Below are 21,036 nucleotides of genomic sequence, written 5' to 3'. Positions count from 1 at the left end.
CACTGGGTGTTGTATGGAAACCAATTTGACAATAAATTTCATATATTAAAAAAAAAATCAAAATCCTTAAATAAATAGAATATATTTAGAAAAAAAAAAAGAATATTTTTATTTCCCCTTCATTCCTGAAGGACAGTTTCATCAGATAAAGGATTCTGCATCAAGAGTTCTTTTCCTTTAGCACTTGAAAAATGTTACGTCATTTCCTCCTATACTCCACAGTTTCAGATGAAAGATCTGATGTCATTCAATTTGGTGCTGCTTTATAGGTAATATAATATGTCATCTCTCTGTGTATATTTAAAGATTTGTTTCATCTTTTAATTTCAGAAATTTAATAATACTGCTTGATGAAGATTTCTTTGTTTATCCTAGCTGGGGATTTCCTCAGCTTCTTACATCTGTAGGTTATGTCCTTTGCCAAATGTGGAAAGTTTTCAAATACTTTTTTCAATCTCACACTCTTTCTCTTGTCCTTTGGGCTCCAATGATAAAAATGTTAAATCTTTTCTTATTGTTCCACAGATACTTAAGACTGAAATACTTTTTTCAGTCTTTTCTCTCTCTGTGTACAAACTGAGTAAATTAAGTTGATCTTCAAGTTTAGTAATTCTATCTTCTGTCATCTCCACACTATCACTGGATCTATCCAGTGAATTTTCAACTTTGGTTATTATATTTTCCAATTATATAATTTCTATTTGCTTATCTTTTATAACTTCTCTTTCTTCACTGAGATTTTCCTTTTTTTTATTCACTCAAGAGAGTTTTATCTCATTGAAGCATTTGTTTGAAGCAGCTTTAAAATCTTTGTCTGAGAATTCCAGTATGTAATTCATCTTGATATGAGTGGCAGCTCAGTGGCCTTACTCATTCAGGTTGTGGTTTTCCTGGTTCTTGGTATGACAAGTGATTTTTTATTATGTTATGAATATTTTAGTTATTATAGTAGAAGACTCTTAATGTCTTCAATTGTAGCAGGCAGTAGGCCCATTTAGGATTAGCATTTCGGTTCTGGCCTACTTTCGTGGGCTTTAGTACTGATAACAGTTTGCCTCTCTGAATCCTTGTAATATTATTCTAACCAGCTTCATTGTTCTGGTGCTGATGGCTCTCCTGCTCAATCCCTCCGGGTGCTATCTTGTGATGATGAAAGTTGTCTCCCTGATCCATGTGCTGTTACTGGAAGATCTCCTGAGGGTGGGAGGCAGGTGACACTGGGTCTGGGTCTTCTTACATCACTAGACAGAGGGTATGGAGACACAGGTCTTCACGGCTACTACTGCTGTGGTCAGATAAAATCACCTGCTAGTGTCCTAGATGTTGAGTAGAACCAGGAAAGTGCAAGGCTTTGCTGCCAATGTGGGTCAAAATGGTCTCCAAGTTACCTGCCCATGCTCTAGTTGTGGAATGAGGTTGGGGCAGCCTGAAACTTCATTGCTGCCCACAGCTTACAACAGGATCCTGCTGATATTCCTCTTTTCCATTAATTTGGCAAGTGAGATCAGGCTTTTGGTTTTTGTTTTTGCTTTTTTTCATCTACAGTGGATCTGGGATGCAGGCCCAGCCCACAAAAATGGGAAATAAAAAGAAACACCAGGGAGGATTGCCTGGGTGGCTCAGTTGGTTACATGTCCGACTCTTGATTTTGGCTCAAGTCATGATCTCATGGCTCTTAGGATTCTCTCTCTCCCTCTCTGTCCCTTGCCTGCTTGTGTGTGCATGTGTACGCTCTCTGTCTCTGTCTCTCAAATAAACTTAAAAAAAAAAACAAAAAACAAACAGGGAACCACATACCACACTGTTATTCCTAAGTCCTGAAGTCCCTAGTTAGCTCATCTTCTTCCTTCCAGCATATAGAATTCTACCATAATTGTATGTTAACTAGTTTCCAGAGTATTTAACTATATTTAGAGGGGAGGAGCCAGGAAAAGTGGGTTTATGCCATCTTGTTCTGGAACTGTGTATAAGTTACTTTTTAGTATCTAGGGTTTTTATAATGTAATATACTTTGTGATGGGACTACTATCATTAAGGTTCTAAAGAGTTACCTGGGACTGTTGTAAAGTTTAAAAGAGACTGTTATGGGCTGAACTTTGATCTTCCAAAATCCGTATGCTGAAGTACTAATGCCTACTACCCTACTATTTGGAAATAGCATCTTCATCAAGTTAAAATGAGATTGTTAGAGTAGGCCCTAATCCAATATGACTGGTGACCTTATAAAAAGGGAATGTGGAGCAGATGCACATACAGGGAGAAAACTATATGAAGTGAAGGCAGAGATTAGGGTGATGATGCTAATGTCAAGGAAGGCTAAAGACTGCCAGCCAACCACCACAAGATAGGGAAGAGGCATGGGTGATTCTTCCTCACAGTCCTCAGAAGGAACCTACCCTGTAGACGTGTGGGTCCTGGACTTTTACCCTCCAGGACTGTGAGATAATAAATTCCTGTTGGTAAGCCACTTATTTTGTTACACTCTGTTACAGCAGCCCTAGTGGCCTAACACAGAGGTGGTGCATATAAAAGATCTAACATAAGGCCTGGCATAGTAAGCTTTCAATAAACACCCACTGTTATTATTTTTTTTTTTTTAATTTTTTTTTTCAACGTTTATTTATTTTTGGGACAGAGAGAGACAGAGCATGAACGGGGGAGGGGCAGAGAGACAGGGAGACACAGAATCGGAAACAGGCTCCAGGCTCTGAGCCATCAGCCCAGAGCCCGACGCGGGGCTCGAACTCACGGACCGCGAGATCGTGACCTGGCTGAAGTCGGACGCTTAACCGACTGCGCCACCCAGGCGCCCCCCCACTGTTATTATTAAACTGCTGGTTTAACTATTTATCTACTTTATTGCTTATCTTACATTCTCTTGCTGGCACAAAACCTAACATACTATAGTCAATAAATGTTTATATAATACTAAATAAGTGAATGAAAGAATAAATGAAATGTTTAACACTTAACTGAACATTTTCAAGGCAGTTTTCCATTAGTATAAATAAATACAGAATTATTTAAGATCAGTTAATAAGACAGTAACATTTCTCAAGGGAAATAATTCAGAAGTTTTTCTAAGTAATTCAACAGAAGAAAATTGATAACCAAGAAAAATTTTGCACACGTGTACCAGGAAACATGTTCAAGAATGTTCAAAGCAGGAATCAAACCAAACTAAATAAATACTGTCAGGAGAATAATTGTGGCATATACACACTATTATCCAGTTATACTCAACTACTGAATGAATTTTAAAAAATAATGTTGAATGAAAAAAAACAAGTCCTAGTCTATATATAATTTTCATAATGCTCAAAAACAAAAAAGAATAATATATTGTGTAGGTACGTATACGTAAGTGGAAAAAATTATTTTAAAACAACCACAGTAATGATAAATCCACAATTCAGGATAATGGCAACCTCTAGGAGAAGGCAGAAAAAAAAAGGTTAGGACAGAGGTTGACAAACAACTGCTCACAGGCTAAATCCAACCTACTACCTATTTCTGTATGGTCCATAACCTAAGAATGGTTTTTCATTATTATTAAATGGTGGGAAAAAACGAAAAGAAGAATATTTCATGACCACACATAAATTACAAGAAACTCAAATTTCACTGTTCATAAATGAAGTTTTACTGGAGTTCAGCCACACTCGTTCATTTACACAGTGTTGACGGTTACTTTTGTGCTATGATGAAGAGTTTGTAGTTATGACAGAGACCTTATGGCTAATAAAGCCTAAAGTGTTTATTATCTGGCCCTTTATAGAAAAACATTTGCCAATACCTAGATTAGAAAGCAGCATACGGACTGAAATTAGTAGTGCTGTACCTCCTAAGCATAGTATTTTGCTTCATAATTTACACATCTATTCTTTCCTATGTACCAAACATTATATTTTAGAAGGATAAAAAGAATAATTTTTAAAGAACTGAAAAAAATATTTTAAAATCAACAACTTAGTACTGAAGAACTAACCTGCTATTAGGATAGTGTTTAACAAGAATCAGCAAACTCTAATACCCAGGTTACATCTAAGTTGCTGCCTGATTTTGTAAATACAGTTTTACTAAAACAGCACCACACTCGTTTGTTTTGTAGGACACCATATGCACTGCAAAGCCCGAAGTATCTACTACCTGCCCTTTTACAGAAAAGGTTTGCCTACCGTTGCTCTACAAAATTACCACGTCTAAAAGTTTACCTAAATTAAAGCAAATATTAATATGAGATTTTAAAAAGGAGCAAAAAGCATAGTCAAAGAGCTGAAAGCACAATCTCCAAAGTCACAAGCACTGGGCTTGTATCCTGCCTGTGAACATACTACATGATGTTAGGCAGAGTACTAAGGACTGCGAGCTGGTTTCAAAACCTGTAACTTGGTAGTGATAATTCCTACTCCAAAGAATTATTGTCAGAATTAGATTCTCAGTTACTTTACTTTTTATTCATACTGTTTACATACAGGAAAACAAACTATTTGGCTGAAAGTCTTCCTTGTTAGTTTCCCTAACCTTTGAAAATTTCAGTTTTTGAAAATTTCAGTGACCTAAACAGGGAAAACTTTGAATACATACACAAACATATAAAATTATTTTTAAATCCAGTTTCTTTAAATTTAAATTCAACCTAAAACTAATTTGCATGCCAAAGGTTTATTCATAAGTCAGGAGACTTTAATTTCATTTTGCCATAGAAACAATGTTATAATTCATTATGATTTCCCAAAGCACTTAATGAAATATACTCAGCAAATAATTTACAGTTTCCCAATTACAAAAGATTAATTTTTAAGACTCAGAACTTAATCCTGTTTAGATTTGTCTATTTATAATGTGATTTTTAAATGTATTACCTAATACATATCAGGTTTGAGACCTAAATCTGTTACAACCTCTTTAAAATTGCTTCTCTTCATCAGCAAAATGGAGATTTTTATGAGTGATTTTAAGGATAAACCACAATGTAAATGTATATACATTTTCAAACTATACAAATAAATGAGTATTAATACTTATTAATAAATAATACTGCCTTAAATCACTGGTTAATTTTTTTTCCTGAAGAGTCAGTGTAAATACTCATTTTTGTACTATGTTCTAGGTATAGTTATATAAAGATGTCAGCAGTTACAATGTTGAATTGAGAAACAAAATGGTTCACCGTCCCAAAATATGCATTAATGACCACTATAAAGTTAGTCCCCACATATTATTCCATCCTCACCTAACACCAGTTCCTATTCACATTCATCACATTAAGGTCCTTGCTGATCAATCTCTCCCTGACTGTTGGATGGTATGCAAAGTGAATGACAAAGGAAACTGCAAATTTTGCCAAATATAAAGGATTTCATAAAGATGATGATAGTAATATTATAAAATTATTCAAATCAGATGCAAAATCATCTATAAATATGACAGGATTAGATAAGTTAAGTGAATAAAAGAAAATTGCAAAGCATTATAATGTTGATTCCTCAAAATATTTTGGGTATTAAAAAATTAAGAAATCATCTTGAGAAAACTGCCAGTCTCTGCCATTTCTGAAAAAATGGTTCTTTTTTATTTTACAGTTATAAAAGTAGAACATGTAAAATTATGAAGTGAAGGTGTACCATCTTTCATCAATTCTAATATGAATATTTTTAACATTCTAACATTTTTTAAATGGGGGTCATCTTACAGTCCATGGCATCTTACAATCTGTTATAAACTTATCAACTTTCGGCCAGACATCAGTTGTAACATAAATGTTATATCTGAGTGATGTCTAAATTTTGTTAGTTCTTTCTTGGCGTCATAATCGGACAACTATAATTCCTTGAAGTTTAGATATAAAATATCACTTATGAGCTTGCTCAAGAGGAAACATGACCCCCACTAGTTGTTGAAAACCTCTCATTGATTCCTTTTGATAAGAGCAAGAAAATGCTAGCAATAAAACTGGCAGACTGGTGTTGACTTGTTGAGACAAAATCCAAGAGATAAAACTGAAGTACTCTTTTAAGAAATGCTGAAGTTTCAATGCAACACTTGGTGTTACAGAGAATAATATTATTTGAGAAAATATGAACATCAATGGCCCTGATTTAAGAAAGTAATGACTGGAAAGGCAAATTATGAATGTGAAGTAGATTTAGGAATGAATGTCTTTATCAATTTATTTCATTCATATTTTCCCTTTTATGGATTCACAAGAATGATATAATCAAAAATGTAAATTCAAAAGATAATTCAGCAAATATAAAATAAAAAATGAAGTGACAAAAAAGCAATGTATCAATTAAATTGGCAACAGTTTTTCTCTTTTAGTCAGATGTAAAATAACAATATGACTTACAGTTGTATCTTGGTTTTGATAAAATGCATACTGTATTCATTACACAATTCTGTCAAATATTATAATCCTCCTCAAATTAATTACTTTCAAATTAATACAGACTTGCAAATATAACCAAAATAATGATAAAAATATAAAACAAAATAATTTTTAAACTGCATTTTTCAAGGTAAAACCCCCATCAAACCTCTTTTTCACTCTTTACTACAAAATGTGGATCTCTATTTTAGTTAGGTCTACTTTAAAGTGATCTTTTTCAATACCAATAATGCTGGGCTAAGGAGAGTCTCCTACAGGAGACAGGGTTGCTCAGAGACAGCACGTAACATTATGAATGAGTGTTCCCAAAGACTTTTGATTGTGTTTTCAGAGTAGACTCCGAACTCCTTGAGTTATCTACCATACTCCTCTCCCACTCTTCTTCTCAATCCTAATTATTAGAGCTGATAAACTCTTCCCTATGGTGACAATACAATGTCTGTACTCTGAAGTTCCTATGAAGATAAACGAAGGTCAAAAAATCAGCAAGTTTTTTGTAAGCTACATAACACGCTGTATATAATAATTATTATGTCTATAGTTAATCACCATTCCCCTCACAGTAGGAAACCAATTTACTCTTCCCCATTGAATCTCTCCCTCATCCTCTGCAGTAGTGCCCAAGCAAACAAGGCAAAAAAAAAAAAAAAAAAAAAAAAAAGTACCATGAACTCTCTTGTCAAGAAGATAAGGGAAATGCGATTTCAGGCAAAAACTAGAGACAGCACTTTCTGAGAACTGAAAATAGTGCAGTATTGCTGAAGTTTAAGGGATGAAGAAAGTAAGAGAGAGAGGAAAATCAAGAACAGTAAGAAAGCCTAAGGATGGAAGCTTTCAGCTAAGCTAAAGAGGTTTTAATCTACCCTCCAAGCAATAAAGAACCACTGAATAACTTCAAGCAAATGAGCAATGCATTCAGTTTTGCTTTAGAAAGATTACTGGCAGCTCAAGTAAAAGATGCATTAGAAAGATCCAAGATTAGAAGTAAAGAGATGGAAAGAATAGCAAGTGACAAGAATTTCAACAAGGGCAGAAATAATAAAAATAGAAAAGAAGAGAACACAAGATATTCAGAAGCTAGGAAACATGGGATTTGGTCACTGATTGGATATGAGCTAGATGGGTAGTGACAGAGAGAAGATTCTGAAAGAGCACTTGAATTCCCAGCAATTGAAATCAAAACCTCAAAGTCAAACCATCTTTGATGGTGATTCTTTACAGTAAGATGGGTAATACAGAAAGGGACGTACATGTGACGATAATTAAACAAGTTTAGTTTTGAAAATGTTAAGAAAGAAGGAATGGAAAGCCCAGTTCTGGGTAAGATGTTATAAACACATGCTACCCCTCTTCTCCCACTGAAAAGAACTATAAAATCTGGACACAACATTTGAGGACTCTGAAAAGTAAATAGAAGGAGGTAAATTAGAGAACACCAGAACTCAAAGTACCACCAAGCACATGGTGAGTTATCATTTTTTTTTTTAATTTTTTTTTTCAACGTTTATTTATTTTTGGGACAGAGAGAGACAGAGCATGAATGGGGGAGGGGCAGAGAGAGAGGGAGACACAGAATCGGAAACAGGCTCCAGGCTCTGAGCCATCAGCCCAGAGCCCGACGCGGGGCTCGAACTCACGGACCGCGAGATCGTGACCTGGCTGAAGTCGGACGCTTAACCGACTGCGCCACCCAGGCGCCCCGAGTTATCATTTTTTTAAAACAATCTTTCTTCTGGCTTAAATCTAACTTGGCCAAAAACCTGGAATTAAGCACTCTGGTAATGACAGGTAGAGAAGAAAATTTCTTTTTTTTTTTTTTTTCAACATTTATTTATTTTTGGGACAGAGAGAGACAGAGCATGAACAGGGTAGGGGCAGAGAGAGAGGGAGACACAGAATCGGAAACAGGCTCCAGGCTCTGAGCCATCAGCCCAGAGCCCGACGCGGGGCTCGAACCCACGGACCGCGAGATCGTGACCTGGCTGAAGTCGGACGCTTAACCGACTGCGCCACCCAGGCGCCCCTAGAGAAGAAAATTTCTAGGTCTAGCTTACGAACTGCAGAGGGAACTCTTTGGAAAACTTGAGAAGGGAGGAAATCTCCCACTTTTTTTTTTTCTTTATCTCTTCTTTTTTAAACTTTCTCATGTGCTGTAGCTCTCAGGAAAGCTCACCACTGTGGTGGCAGCTGAGACAGCAAAAGGAGCTTACAAGAAGCAAAACTCTAAGGGAGGGGAACCTTTGTCTCCTAAGACACTGACGTGCCAAAAAGGTAGAGCCTAGACAGGAAGGTTATACCAGGAAGACTGAAAAGTGGAGCCCCAGGGAAAGGAAAACATCAAGTTGATGGCAAATTGGGTGGAACTCAGGAAAATGACCTCATAAGTTGTTTATAAAATCCTGGGCTCACTGGTAACCTGTGTATGTATGGATATAATCCTGTTCTATACACCAAAGACTTTGAAAATAGAGCTAATAGCTAGACTTCTACGCAGATCTCAGACAGACCACACTGGGCAGTATACATGCAGGACACATCTGAAGGGACTATAAGACATTGAGAAAAAAAAGTCTAACTAGAACTGCAGAAAAGTAGGTACTTGTACCTGGGCCTCATAGGTCAACTGTCTGCTAAAACAAAAGCAATCAACAATCTCTGTATGATTTAAACAAAATTCAAAATCTAATACTATGACATCCCAAATGTTCAGATATAGTCCAAAATTAATCAGCGCATGAAGAACCACGAAAAAAAATTTCAATTTACTTGGGAATATGCAATTAACATATTATTTAAATGACATTAAACATTAATTATTATTATAATTATATCACTACTATGTTACATAATATAATTATATTATAATATTAATATAATTATCTGACAAAACCTTTAAAGACACTATTATAAAAGTGCTTGAAAAGTAATCATGAACAGTGGTGAAAAAAGATTAAAATAGGAAGTGTTAGCGAAGAATAAAATGATATAAAGAAATAAAGGAAACCAGGGGTGCCTGGGTGGCTCAGTCGGTTGAGCATCTGACTTTGGTTCAGGTCATGATCTTATAGTTCATGGGTTCAAGTCCCACTTCAGGCTTGCTGCTGTTACAGAGCCCACTTCGGATCCTTGTCTCCCTCTTTCTCTGCTCCTTCCCTGCTCATTCTCTCTCTCTCTCTCTCTCTCTTTCTCTCTCTCTCTCTCTCTCTCTCTCTCAAAAATAAACATTAAAAAAAAGTTATAAAGAAAATCAAATGGAAACACAAGAAATGAAACATACAATCACCAAAATAAAACATTCAGTAGATGGATCAAATAAGCATAATGATGATGAAAGGGGCAAGAGTAAGAAAACCTGACAAGGGAATAGAAATTATCCAATCTAAATAAAAGAAAAGAAACTGGAGGGGCCCCTGGGTAGCTCAGCTGGTTGAGGGCCCAAGTCTTGATTTCAGCTGAAGTCATGATCTCACAGTCATGATATCAAGCCCCATATAGGGCTCTCTGTTGAGCAAAGAGCCTGCTTGGGATTCGCTCTCTCCTTCTCCCTCTGCTCCCCACTCTCTAAAAAGAAAAAAAAAGAAAGAAAGAAAGAAAGAAACTGGCAAAAATTGAGCAGAGCTTCACAAACCCATGGAACTAGAACAAAGATCTAACATTCATGTGATCAGAGAACAAGAAAAGAGAAAGATTCACTACTAAAAAAAATATCTGAAGAAATAATGGCTCCAAAATGGCATAAGGCATGAATCTACAAGTCCAAGAAACCAAGCAAACTAACAACAGAATAAACCTAAAGAAATCCATGCCAGAGACAACTTAACTACACTGCTAAAACTAAAGACAAGCAAAAACAAAACAAAACAAAAACAAAAAACAAACAAACAAAAAAAACACAAAATTTTGAAGCATCCAGAGAAAAATAAGACATTACTTACAGGAGGAAAATAATTTGAGTAGGTGAGGATTTCTCATTAAAAACTATGGAGAACCAAAAGAAGACAGGTGACATTTTTTTAAATGATAAAAAAATGAAATGTCAACCCAAAATACTACATCCAGTGAAAATATTGCTTCCAAATACAGATGAAATAGAAATGAGGATTTATAGCTAACAGGCCTGATCTAAAAGAACTGCTAAAGGAATTTCTAGAGACAAATGACTTAAGAAAAGCTGGAACATTACGAATGAAGGAACAGCAAAAGAAACAGTAAATATTTGTGTAAATGTAACAAAGTATTCCTGTCTGCTTGAGTTCTGAAATATATTTAAAGTTGCAAGCAAATATTATAACATTGCTTGGTAGGGATGTAAATGCACCTAAATATAACAAATAAGACAACTATAGCATAAAATGCAAAAGCGTAAAGGGACCTTTATGGTGGAAGGATCTCTACATTCCAAGTAGTAGTAAAATGCTGTTTATTATGAAAAGTAAAGTATGCTTTTAATTCCCTTTAGCAACCACTGAAAGGATAAATGAAAAATACAGCCAAAATCAGAAGAGATTAACTGAAATGAAGTAATAAAAAGTGTTCAAATAACCTAAAGTTGGCAAGAATTTGGAAAGAGAAACAAAAAGAGAGAACAAACAGAAAATTAATAAAGTGTGGGGCACCTGGCTGGCTCAGTCGGATGAATGTCCGACTTTGGCTCAGGTGATGATCTCGCAGTTCGTGAATTCAAGTCCCCCACTGGGCTTGCTCTTCTCAGCATATAGCCTACTTTGGATCTTCTGTCCCCCTCCCTCTGTCCCTTCCCCACTTGTGCTCTCTGTCTCAAAAATCAATAAAACATTTTTAAAAATTACAAAAAAAATGTCATGCATAAATCTAAACATATCAATAATTATATTAAATGCCATTAAACATAATAATATAATTCAATTACATTAAACACACTGATTAAAAATAGGAATTGTTAGAATGGACTTAAAAAAGTTCATAAACCAACTACAGATTCACTACAAAAATCTTACCCAATCAGTCATTACAGGTAGTTTAAAAAGATGAAACTAGATGTACGATGCAAACGCTAATCAAAAGAAACTAGAATGGTTATACTAATATCAAAGAAAGTAAACTTCGGAGCAAAAATAATTAACAAGAATGTGGCACATGGACTCTAAGGTAGCCTCCATAAACCTTGCTTCATGAGGTTGACACCCCTGTGTAATCCCCTCCCACTGAGCGTGGGGAGAATCTGTGATTTGCTTCCAACCAATAAAATATGACAAAAATATTCATAATTACCGAAAACTAGAAACGACCCAAATGCTCAATGGGTGAATAGACAAACAAATGTAGCACATCCATATGATGGAATATTACTTCCCAACAAAAAAGATAAAGCTAGATATAGGCAAAAACTTGGATGAATATCATTAAAATAAATGAAGCCAACTGCAAAGGCTATAGCTGTTATATAAGTGTGTACACATCCATACAAAATAAGATATTCTTAAAAAGACAAAACTATAGTAATGGAGAATAGATCAGTGGCTGCCAAGATGGGGGGTGCAGACTATATTAAGAATAACACAAGAGAATTTCTGGGGTGAAAGAGTTGTTCTATGTTCTGACTGTGGTGGTAGTTACATGAATTTATACATGTGTTAAAATTCAAACTAGTGGAAAAGAAAAATAAAGTTAATCTTACTGTAAGATAATTTTTAAAATAAAATAAGTTCTTAAAAACAGGATGCCGAGGAAATGATTCCAGAGGCAGCTAGAGAGAAGTTAGGAGAGATGTCTGAATAACTGGTACAGATATTGAAATCATCAGCCCCTGATTAAATAATATGTGGGAGCACCCCAGGATATTATTTACAGAAAGAAAATAACCAAGGAGAGAACCCCAGAGAATATCAGCATTTAAAGATTGAGAAGAATCCTATAGAAGATATTTAGAAATAGTAATCAGATGGGGCGCCTGGGTGGCGCAGTCGGTTAAGTGTCCGACTTCAGCCAGGTCACAATCTCGCGGTCCGGGAGTTCCAGCCCCGCGTCAGGCTCTGGGCTGATGGCTCGGAGCCTGGAGCCTGTTTCCGATTCTGTGTTTCCCTCTCTTTCTGCCCCTCCCCCGTTCATGCTCTGTCTCTCTCTGTCCCAAAAATAAATAAAAACGTTGAAAAAAAAAATTAAAAAGAAAAAAAAAAGAAATAGTAATCAGAGAAGTAATGGATAAATAAAGAGAATATGGTATCACAGAAGCCAAGGAGCAAATACCGAAGTAGTCATGAGATCAAACATCGCAGAATGGTCAAGTTTCAAGATGATTTTGTCATAATAAGCTGTGGACTTGAATGGAAAATTGAATAGTAGGTAAGCAGTAAGAGACAACAGGTTCTTCATTAATTTGAAGTGCCTGGCTATAAAGAGGAAGAGGAGGACAGGATGATGACTACGTAGAAATGTGAGGAACACAAATATATTTGTAGGCTAGGGAGGGTTACCAGTAAAGAAGGAACATTCAGAAAAGAGAGTCTGAAATAACTGGTGGTTAGATAAGGAAGGTCCTTAAGTAAACAGATGAAAGTGTGAGCTCTAAAGTCAGACTACAGAAATTTAAATACTTATTCTAGCATTTAGTAGCTATAAAACCTGAGCTAGTTAATTTTTCTTTATGCCTCAATAGGCTATAAACTGGCAATGTAACAGGATCTACCCCAGAGCACTGTTGTGAGATTAGAGTTAATAGAAGAACGTAGAACCACACCTAACATAAAGTACCCAATAAATGAGATATTAATAATTATTAGAATTAAAATTATCAAATAGGATGGAATGGGAAAGATGACTTTTGAACAGAGGAAATTCTATCCTTTCCTGAGACTAGAGAAAACAAAGAAAGATTTGGTACAATTACAAATAAATGTATAAGTTTGGAGGCAGATAATATGAGGAAATGTGGGACTCTTAAGCCTAATTTTCTCTATGAAATAATGATTATCCTCATAGAAAGATAGATAAGGGACAAATATATAGAGGAAAATTTCCACTGTGGACAATGGGAGAGGCTGCTGACCTGAAGATATAAAAGGATTGCTAGCAGGATTCAGCAGCTTGGCTGAAACCAGAGACCAAAAATTGACCTAACATTAATCACTGTAGCTTTAATATCCTCCAGCAACGTTCAGAAGCTTGAATGTAAAATAGTCACTAGCTAAGTAACACATAATAAGGAGGGATATGTCAACTCAGAAAGGAGGGCTCCCTAAGGACAGGCCAGTCAATTATACAGGTATGCATATGTCTGTGAACTTAATTTTCACATTATTCCAACAAGTTTAAAGGCATCTTTTTTGGAAACTACAGAAATGTCCATCAACTGAGGTATAAATAAAAAAATTATGGTACATCCACACAATGGAATATGACTCAACATGGAATAAAAAAAGAACAAACTACTGATACACATCAGCCTCAAAAAAAAAACATATATAACTGATAATTTTGTATACAAGTTTTATTTTTAAAGCTTTTTATTTAAGGAATCTCTACACCCAATGTGGAGCTCGAACTCCTGACCCTGAGATTGAGAGTGACATACTCTTGCCACTGAGCTTGCCAAGTGCCCCCTACATAAAATTTTTAAAAAGACAAAAGTATAGTGACAGGAGGTACACATCAGTGGTTTCCTATAGCTTCTGGTAGACTGACTGCAAAGGGACACAAAAAAACCCTCCCCCAAGTTTTATTGAGATATAAGTGCCAATTAATATTGTACTAATTTAAGGTGTACAACATAATGACTTGATATATATACATACATACATATGAAAAATAATTATTACAGTAAGTTTAGTTAACGTGAATCATCTTACACAGTTACAAATTTTGTTTTTCTTATGGTGAGATGTTAAAACTTAAGTGATGCTGGAATAGTGCTATACCATGATTGTGGCAGTAGTAATATGACTATATGCATTTCTCAATACTCACTGTGATATACATTCAACAGTGGTGAATTTCATTGTATTTAAATTATATCTTAATAAAACCTATTTTTAAAAAGTTCTTTAATTGAAGACCTGAGTATAAAGTTCTATCAAGCATGTTGATAAAGACAGCATTTAAAGGAGCTTCCTTCACCTAGCCTAGTCTACTGTCCCAAGATGTAATCTCTAAAATAACAGGCAAAGAAGAGTATGGTAGGCAGAATTTTAAAAGCTCTAAAGTTTTTCTTTTCTTTTTTTTTTTAATTAAGCTTTTATTATTTATCAGGAAGGAAGGCAGGGAGGGAGGGAGGGAGGGAAAGAGAGAGAGGTTTCTTATTAATTCCTTGCTGCTCCACCAGACTCACAAATGCTACATAATCCCCAGGACTTTATATAGGATGGGTTTTATCTCCATGATTGGGTTATGTTAAATGAGATGACTGACACTAAAATGGAGACATTACGTTAAAAAAAAATTTTTTTTTTAAAGTGGGGCGCCTGGGTGGCTCAGTCGGTTAAGCTCAGGTCATGACCTCACATCCAGTGAGTTCGAGCCCTTCACTGGGCTCTTTACTGACAGCTCAGAGTCAGGAGCCTACTTCAGATTTTGTGTCTCCTCCTCTCTCTGCCTGTCCCTCACTCATGCTTTGTCTCTCAAAAATGAATAAATGTTATAAATAAATGAATAAATAAATAAATAAATGACATTATGACATTATGCAGTGAGCCTGACCAAATCACATGAGCCTTTTATTTATTTGTTTGTTTGTTTGTTTACATATTTATTCACTGACAGGAGATACTCGTGAGCTATTTATTTCTTTAAAATTCAACTATAGTTGACACACAATATTATATTAGTTTCATGTGTATACAGAGTGAGTCAGCATTTATGTACATTACAAAATGATCCCACAGTAAGTCTAGTTATCATCTGTCACTATACAACTTATTACAACATAACTGACTATATTCCCTATGCTATACTTTACATCCCCATCACTTCTTTAAGTCTATACCACTTAATCCCCTTCACCTATTTTGCCCATTCTCTCACTCTTTGCCCCTCCGGCAATCACCAATTTGTTTTCTGTATTTATGAGTCTGTTTCTATTTTGTTTTGTTTGTTCATGTATTTTGTTTTTTAGATTTCATAAGTGAAATCATACAGTATATTGTCGTTCTCTGACTTATTTCACTTAGCATAACATCTTCTAGGTTCACCCATGTTGTCCCATATGGGAAGATTCATTCTTTTTCATGGCTGAGTAATATTCGTGTGTGTGTGTGTGTGTGTGTGTGTGTGTGTGTGTGTGTACACTATATCAATGGACACTTAGGTTGCTTCAGTATCTTGGGTATTGTAAATAATGCTGCAATGAACATAGGGGCATATATCTTCTTGAATTACTCTTTTTGTTTATTTTGGGTAAATAACTAGAAATGGAATTGCTAAGCCAGCTGGTATTTCTATTTTTAATTTTATGAGGAACTTCCATACTATTTTCCACAGTGGCTGCACCAATTCACATTACAACAGTGCACAAGGGGCCCCTTTCCTCCACATCCTCACCAACACTTGCTATTTCATATCTTTTTGGTACTAGGCATTTTTCTTGACAGGTGTGAGGTGATATCACATGAGCTCTTTAAAATCAGAATTTTCTCAAGCTGGCTGCAGAAGTGGCAGTCAGGAATTTGAAACATGAGAGGGGTTTGATGCACAAGAAGTCATCTGTTGCTGAGATGAAGGGGGCCACATGGCAAAGACCTGACAGTGGTCTCTTAGAATTATTGATCCCTTGTTAAAAGCTAGTCAAACAATGAAAATCTCAGTCCTATAGCAGCAAGAAAGTGAATTCTACCAACACTCTAAGCAGTGAAGAAGGTCTTACCCTACTTGAGCCTCAGATGAGGATACAACTGGCTGACACCATGATTTTAGCTTTACGAGACCATAAGCAGAGGATCCAGTTAAAACATGCCAGATTTTTTACCCACAGAAACTGTAATAAATCTGTGTTGCTTTAAGCCACTAAGTTTATGATAATTTCTTACACAGCAACAGAAAACTAACACAGAGAGACCAATTTTAAATAGTATCTCTATCTCATCATAAAAAAGTTCCAATTTCAAACTTAACATTTATGAAGACTCCCCACAGTTAATTTCAGCTCTCACTTCTACTCACTGCCTCACATTACTAGTATATGTATTCTTATTCAATATTAAGATTATAAATTACTCTAGAGACAAACTATGTCTGATGAAGCTTTAATTAAGCAACGTTTAATTAATTAACCTACTACCTCCAAAGTATTTAACAAACTGCCTTGTTGTTAAATTAGCAGATAGAAAAAAAACTTAATATATAATGTACACACCCAACTAAAAAAAAATTTTTTTTACTCTTATCTGCATCTTTCTAAGGTAAAGTTTTATGTATACATTTAGCCATCAAGGGAATGAAGAAATTCTATATAGAGTAACAAAGTGAATCTTGAAAGATCATATAAAAATCCCTGTCAAAATGCACTGCTGATCTCTAAGTTTTTTTTAAGTTTTTTAAAAATTAAAACAAAAATACTAAATTCTGATTGCAAGATGGCAAAATGACTCTATAGCTTCCCTTCTTGCAAAATCCTACAATAAAGTTGTTGTTTTAAGTGAATAGACATCAGTGCTCAAAAACCAGCAAAACTCTTAGTAGTCCCAAGAACAGAAGGAATCCAGAGATAAAGAAAAGTCCAGAAAATCAGTTTTAAGTGAGAAACTTCATTAGCAAAAGCATGTCAGAAAAAATACTACCACAGAAGGTGTGAGCAACATGAAGCATGCCCTAAGACTTTCTGGAAGCTAAGAATATGAAAAGGTCTAGGAAAAGACAGTGGTTACAGTAAGAGTATTACTTCCATCGTATTATTCATCTCCAAAAGCCAGAAAGCACAGTTAGTTACCTTCAGATAGGAGTGATCAGAGAGGGCTTAGAGGTAAAGGTCAGGCCAATCCTCTGGGTGGCTGGTTATAACGAAGAAGAATGAGAGTCTCCTAAGCCCAGAAAATAAACTGTCAAGGTATTTGTCTGCAGAATATCAATATGTCCCATCCATTCTCTACTCTCACTGAAAACTGCACAGAAGACAGTAGCACTCTCCCATCTCACCAGGGGGCCACTCAAAGGTAAGGAGCAATAAAAGATACTCCCAAATATGAACACAGTGTCGTGAACACCAAACATCTGATGAATGCTGACACTGTGAAATAGAGAAGTTAAAAACAGAAGAAACCAAGGTAAGAAGGCCAATAGCACACTAAAAAAAAAAAAAAGACTAATCAATGACTATAGTATTATCAGAAAAATGAGAATATAATTAACGAGATTTAGGGGAAAACAAATTAGAATTCATGGACATGAAAACATAAGTTTCTAAATGAAAAGAAATTCATTAGATGAGCTGAACAGCAGAGTAGACAAAACAAAAGAATATGTTAGTGAGCTGAAATTTAAGCCTAGGAATACTTCTAAAACACAATAATAAGAGAGAAAGGGATAAAAAAGGATAAAAAAGAAACATAGAAAAAGGGACCTTTGATGAAAGTTCCAAGCTAACCATCTAATATGAGTTCTCTTAAAGAGAAAAAGGAGAAGAAGCAGTATTTGAAAAAATGGGGCCAAATTAATTCTAGACTTAAGGATGTTCTGGACCTGCCTAGCAGATTTTAAAAGCAAGCCTTGAAAGATTCAAATCGTTTCTAAGTAGCTTAACTGCATCCTAGAATAAAGCCCCAACATATTTAAATACAAAGAAATCAAAGATAAAATACACAATGCTGGGCATCCAATTACAAATTACCGGGTGTATGAAAAAGCAGGAAAAGAAGATTCCAATGAGGATAAAAATCAATCAATAATGACAAAAATAACAGAATTATTACAAAAGGTCATTAAAACATCTATTATGACTATGTTCAAATTTTTATTTTTAATGTTTATTTTGAGAGAGAGAACACAAGAGGGGAAGGGACAGAGAGAGAGGGAGATGCAGAATCCAAAGCAGGCTCCAGGCTCCAGGCTCCAAGCTGTCGTGAACTCGTGAACTGTCGTGAACAGGTTCATGAACTCATGAACCTCGAGATCATGACTTGAGCCAAACTTGGACGCTCAACCAACTGAGTCACCCAGGCGCCTCTAACTATGTTCAAATTTAAGAATGTAGAGGAAAAGCATAAATACTATAGGGAGAGATGCAGAAAGTATAGAAATGACCCAAATAAACTGTAAATTAAAAAATACAAGATGAGAAACATTTCTGAGATGAAAAAAATACAATGTCTGGATGGGATTAATAGATTAGACAAAGCAGAAGAAAATATTAATGAACCTGAAGGCTGAAGGTATAGAAATAAAAACTATCCAAAATGAAAAGTAGAAAAAAGAGTGAAAAAAAATGAACAGAGGGATGTGGAGAGAACAACACACAGTCTAGTGGATGGGTAATGAGAATCCTGGAATCAAAGAGAGGGAACAGAAAAAAAGTTTTGAATAAATAATACATAAAATTTTTCCAAATTTGATGAAAATTATAAATTTGCAGATCCAAGAAGCTCAAAGAATCCCAACAAAATAAACATGAAGAAAACTACACCAAACTATATTGTAATCAAAGTGCTTCTAGTGGGGATGCCTGGGTGGCTCAGTCGGTTAAGGGTCCTACTTTAGCTCAGGTCATGATCTTGTAGTTCATTGAGTTCGAGTCCCGCATTGGGCTCTCTGCTCTGAGCACAGAGCCCACTTCACATCCTCTGTCCCTCTCCTTCTGCCCTTTTCCCACTCATGCTGTGTCTCTCAAAAATAAAAAAATAAACATTAAAAAAAATTGCTTCCAGTGATAAAATGTTAAAAGTCAGTGGAGAAAAAAGATACATTACATATACAGGAAAAAGATAAGAATGACAGCAAACTTCTTGTCAGAAACAGGCATGCCAGAAGATAACTGGAGAATCATCTTTAAAGTACTGAAAGAAAAAATTTTCAACCTATATTATACTCACCAAAAATATTTCTCAAAAATGAAGGCAAAATATTTTTTTCAGACATACAAATGGTAACCAAATTCACCAAATAACCTCCACTACAAATTATTCAAGCAAAAGGACAAAATAAAGACATTTCCCAACAAATCTTGGGAAGTTTCTGTCCAAGAGAATTGCCAGAGAATATTCTACCATAAAGACAAACAAAGTGAGAGCAAAATAGAATATAAGGAACAGTGATGAGGAAAGAAATATATAAATCTTGATAAGTCTAATAATTGTTTTAAAATATTTCAAATTAAAATCTGTAACTAAAATTCCAGATGCTATTAACTTTGGAGATATGGGGTAAGAGAAAACACAGGAGGTTCTCTTCTACTATCTACAGGAGGGATACAAGCACAAATTAATTCCAAAATCAAAAAACAAATGCATGTGTTAAAAATATAAAGGGTAACCATTAAAACATCTAAGTATCTTTCAATGACATTGCAAAGAAAAAAACTGCTAAAATTTGAAATAACTACATTAATTAACTCACATCGATACCAGTTAGGATCTACTCTAAGTTATAAATCTAATCAAAATATACTACCATATCACTGACTTATTTCCTAGGTTAGCAGGATGCCTCATGGTGTGGTGAGCTGATAGAAACAATCAGTTATTCTGTGGACAAAAGGTCAAAAGGCATTTGTATACCTCTACAAGTCAAAACTATTAAGTTTTAAGTACTAAAATGATTACCTAAAAGCCATTAATATCTTCTTGGATATGTGACTTAATTTAATTAGCTGGAATAATTGGAGGTTTTAATATACTTTTGCTTCTAATGTGCTTTTGAAAAGACATGTAGTTATATTTATCTAAAGGTTTCCCATTTTTCTTCTACAATTCTTTGCTACCTAAAAGTATTTAAAACCAAAAGCATGTATGAAAAAACAAAGGCAACAATGTAAAAACTCATTTGTTTTAATATAAATATCTGGGTTGCTATGTCTACTTCTACCCTTTTTAAAGCAAAGATAGAGCTGTAAACTTACTCCTAATTAAGCAAACCATCAACAGAATTTCACCTTGGTATAAAAGACAAGGCAGAAGAGAAGTTAAGATATGCCACAACTTTTTATTCAGTAAATGTTTAAATGTTTGTAAAGAAATATAATTCATTTATACCTACCTTATTCCAGAACTTCACTCTGAATATTAATATGCTCAAAATCTCAAAAAAAAAGAAAAATCATACCATATGCCCTTCGGCTCGAGCTTTATTTTGCCGTGCTTCCCGTTTTCGCTGTAGGAACTCTTCCACTTGTTTAGCTCTTTCCACAGCTAGTTGCCCTTTTTGCCTAAGTAATTCGGACAAACAGCAAAATCAGAAATTCTGAACATTAAATATTTCAAAAAGTTAAAAATTAGACTTATTCAAAATGTTTTCTTTGTTGCAGAATATGAAGACTGATGTGAAATAAAACCTTCTTAATGAAGAAATAGCTACATATATATTAGTATTCACTACCTAAATCACGTTCTTTACTATTCTTTTATTTGTTTTGTTTTTGAGAGAGAGAATACATGCACACGTGACTGCGAATAAGTAAGGGGCAGAGAGAGAGGCAAAGAGAATCTTAAGTAGACTCCATGCCCACACAGAGCCTGACATGGGGCTCCATC

The 21,036-nt window shown here is 35.1% G+C and overlaps 1 protein-coding gene across 7 annotated transcripts in view; it reads right to left on the bottom strand.

The window, feature by feature from the left end:
* The window catches only part of NEK1 (NIMA related kinase 1), a 239,119-nt gene that overhangs the window by 121,694 nt on the left and 96,389 nt on the right, over window positions 1-21,036 (bottom strand). For all 7 annotated transcript variants that reach the window (XM_040470858.1, XM_040470824.1, XM_040470831.1 and 4 more), the window contains exon 18: window positions 20,609-20,711. In XM_040470858.1, coding sequence (XP_040326792.1) covers window positions 20,609-20,711 — 103 coding nt within the window. The remainder of the gene's footprint in view (window positions 1-20,608; window positions 20,712-21,036) is intronic.

The sequence above is a fragment of the Herpailurus yagouaroundi genome, unplaced genomic scaffold (genome assembly GCF_014898765.1).
Source record: "Herpailurus yagouaroundi ecotype Mexico unplaced genomic scaffold, PumYag 28, whole genome shotgun sequence".
Taxonomy (NCBI): domain Eukaryota; kingdom Metazoa; phylum Chordata; class Mammalia; order Carnivora; family Felidae; genus Herpailurus; species Herpailurus yagouaroundi.
This window is presented reverse-complemented; position numbering and strand designations above follow the sequence as displayed.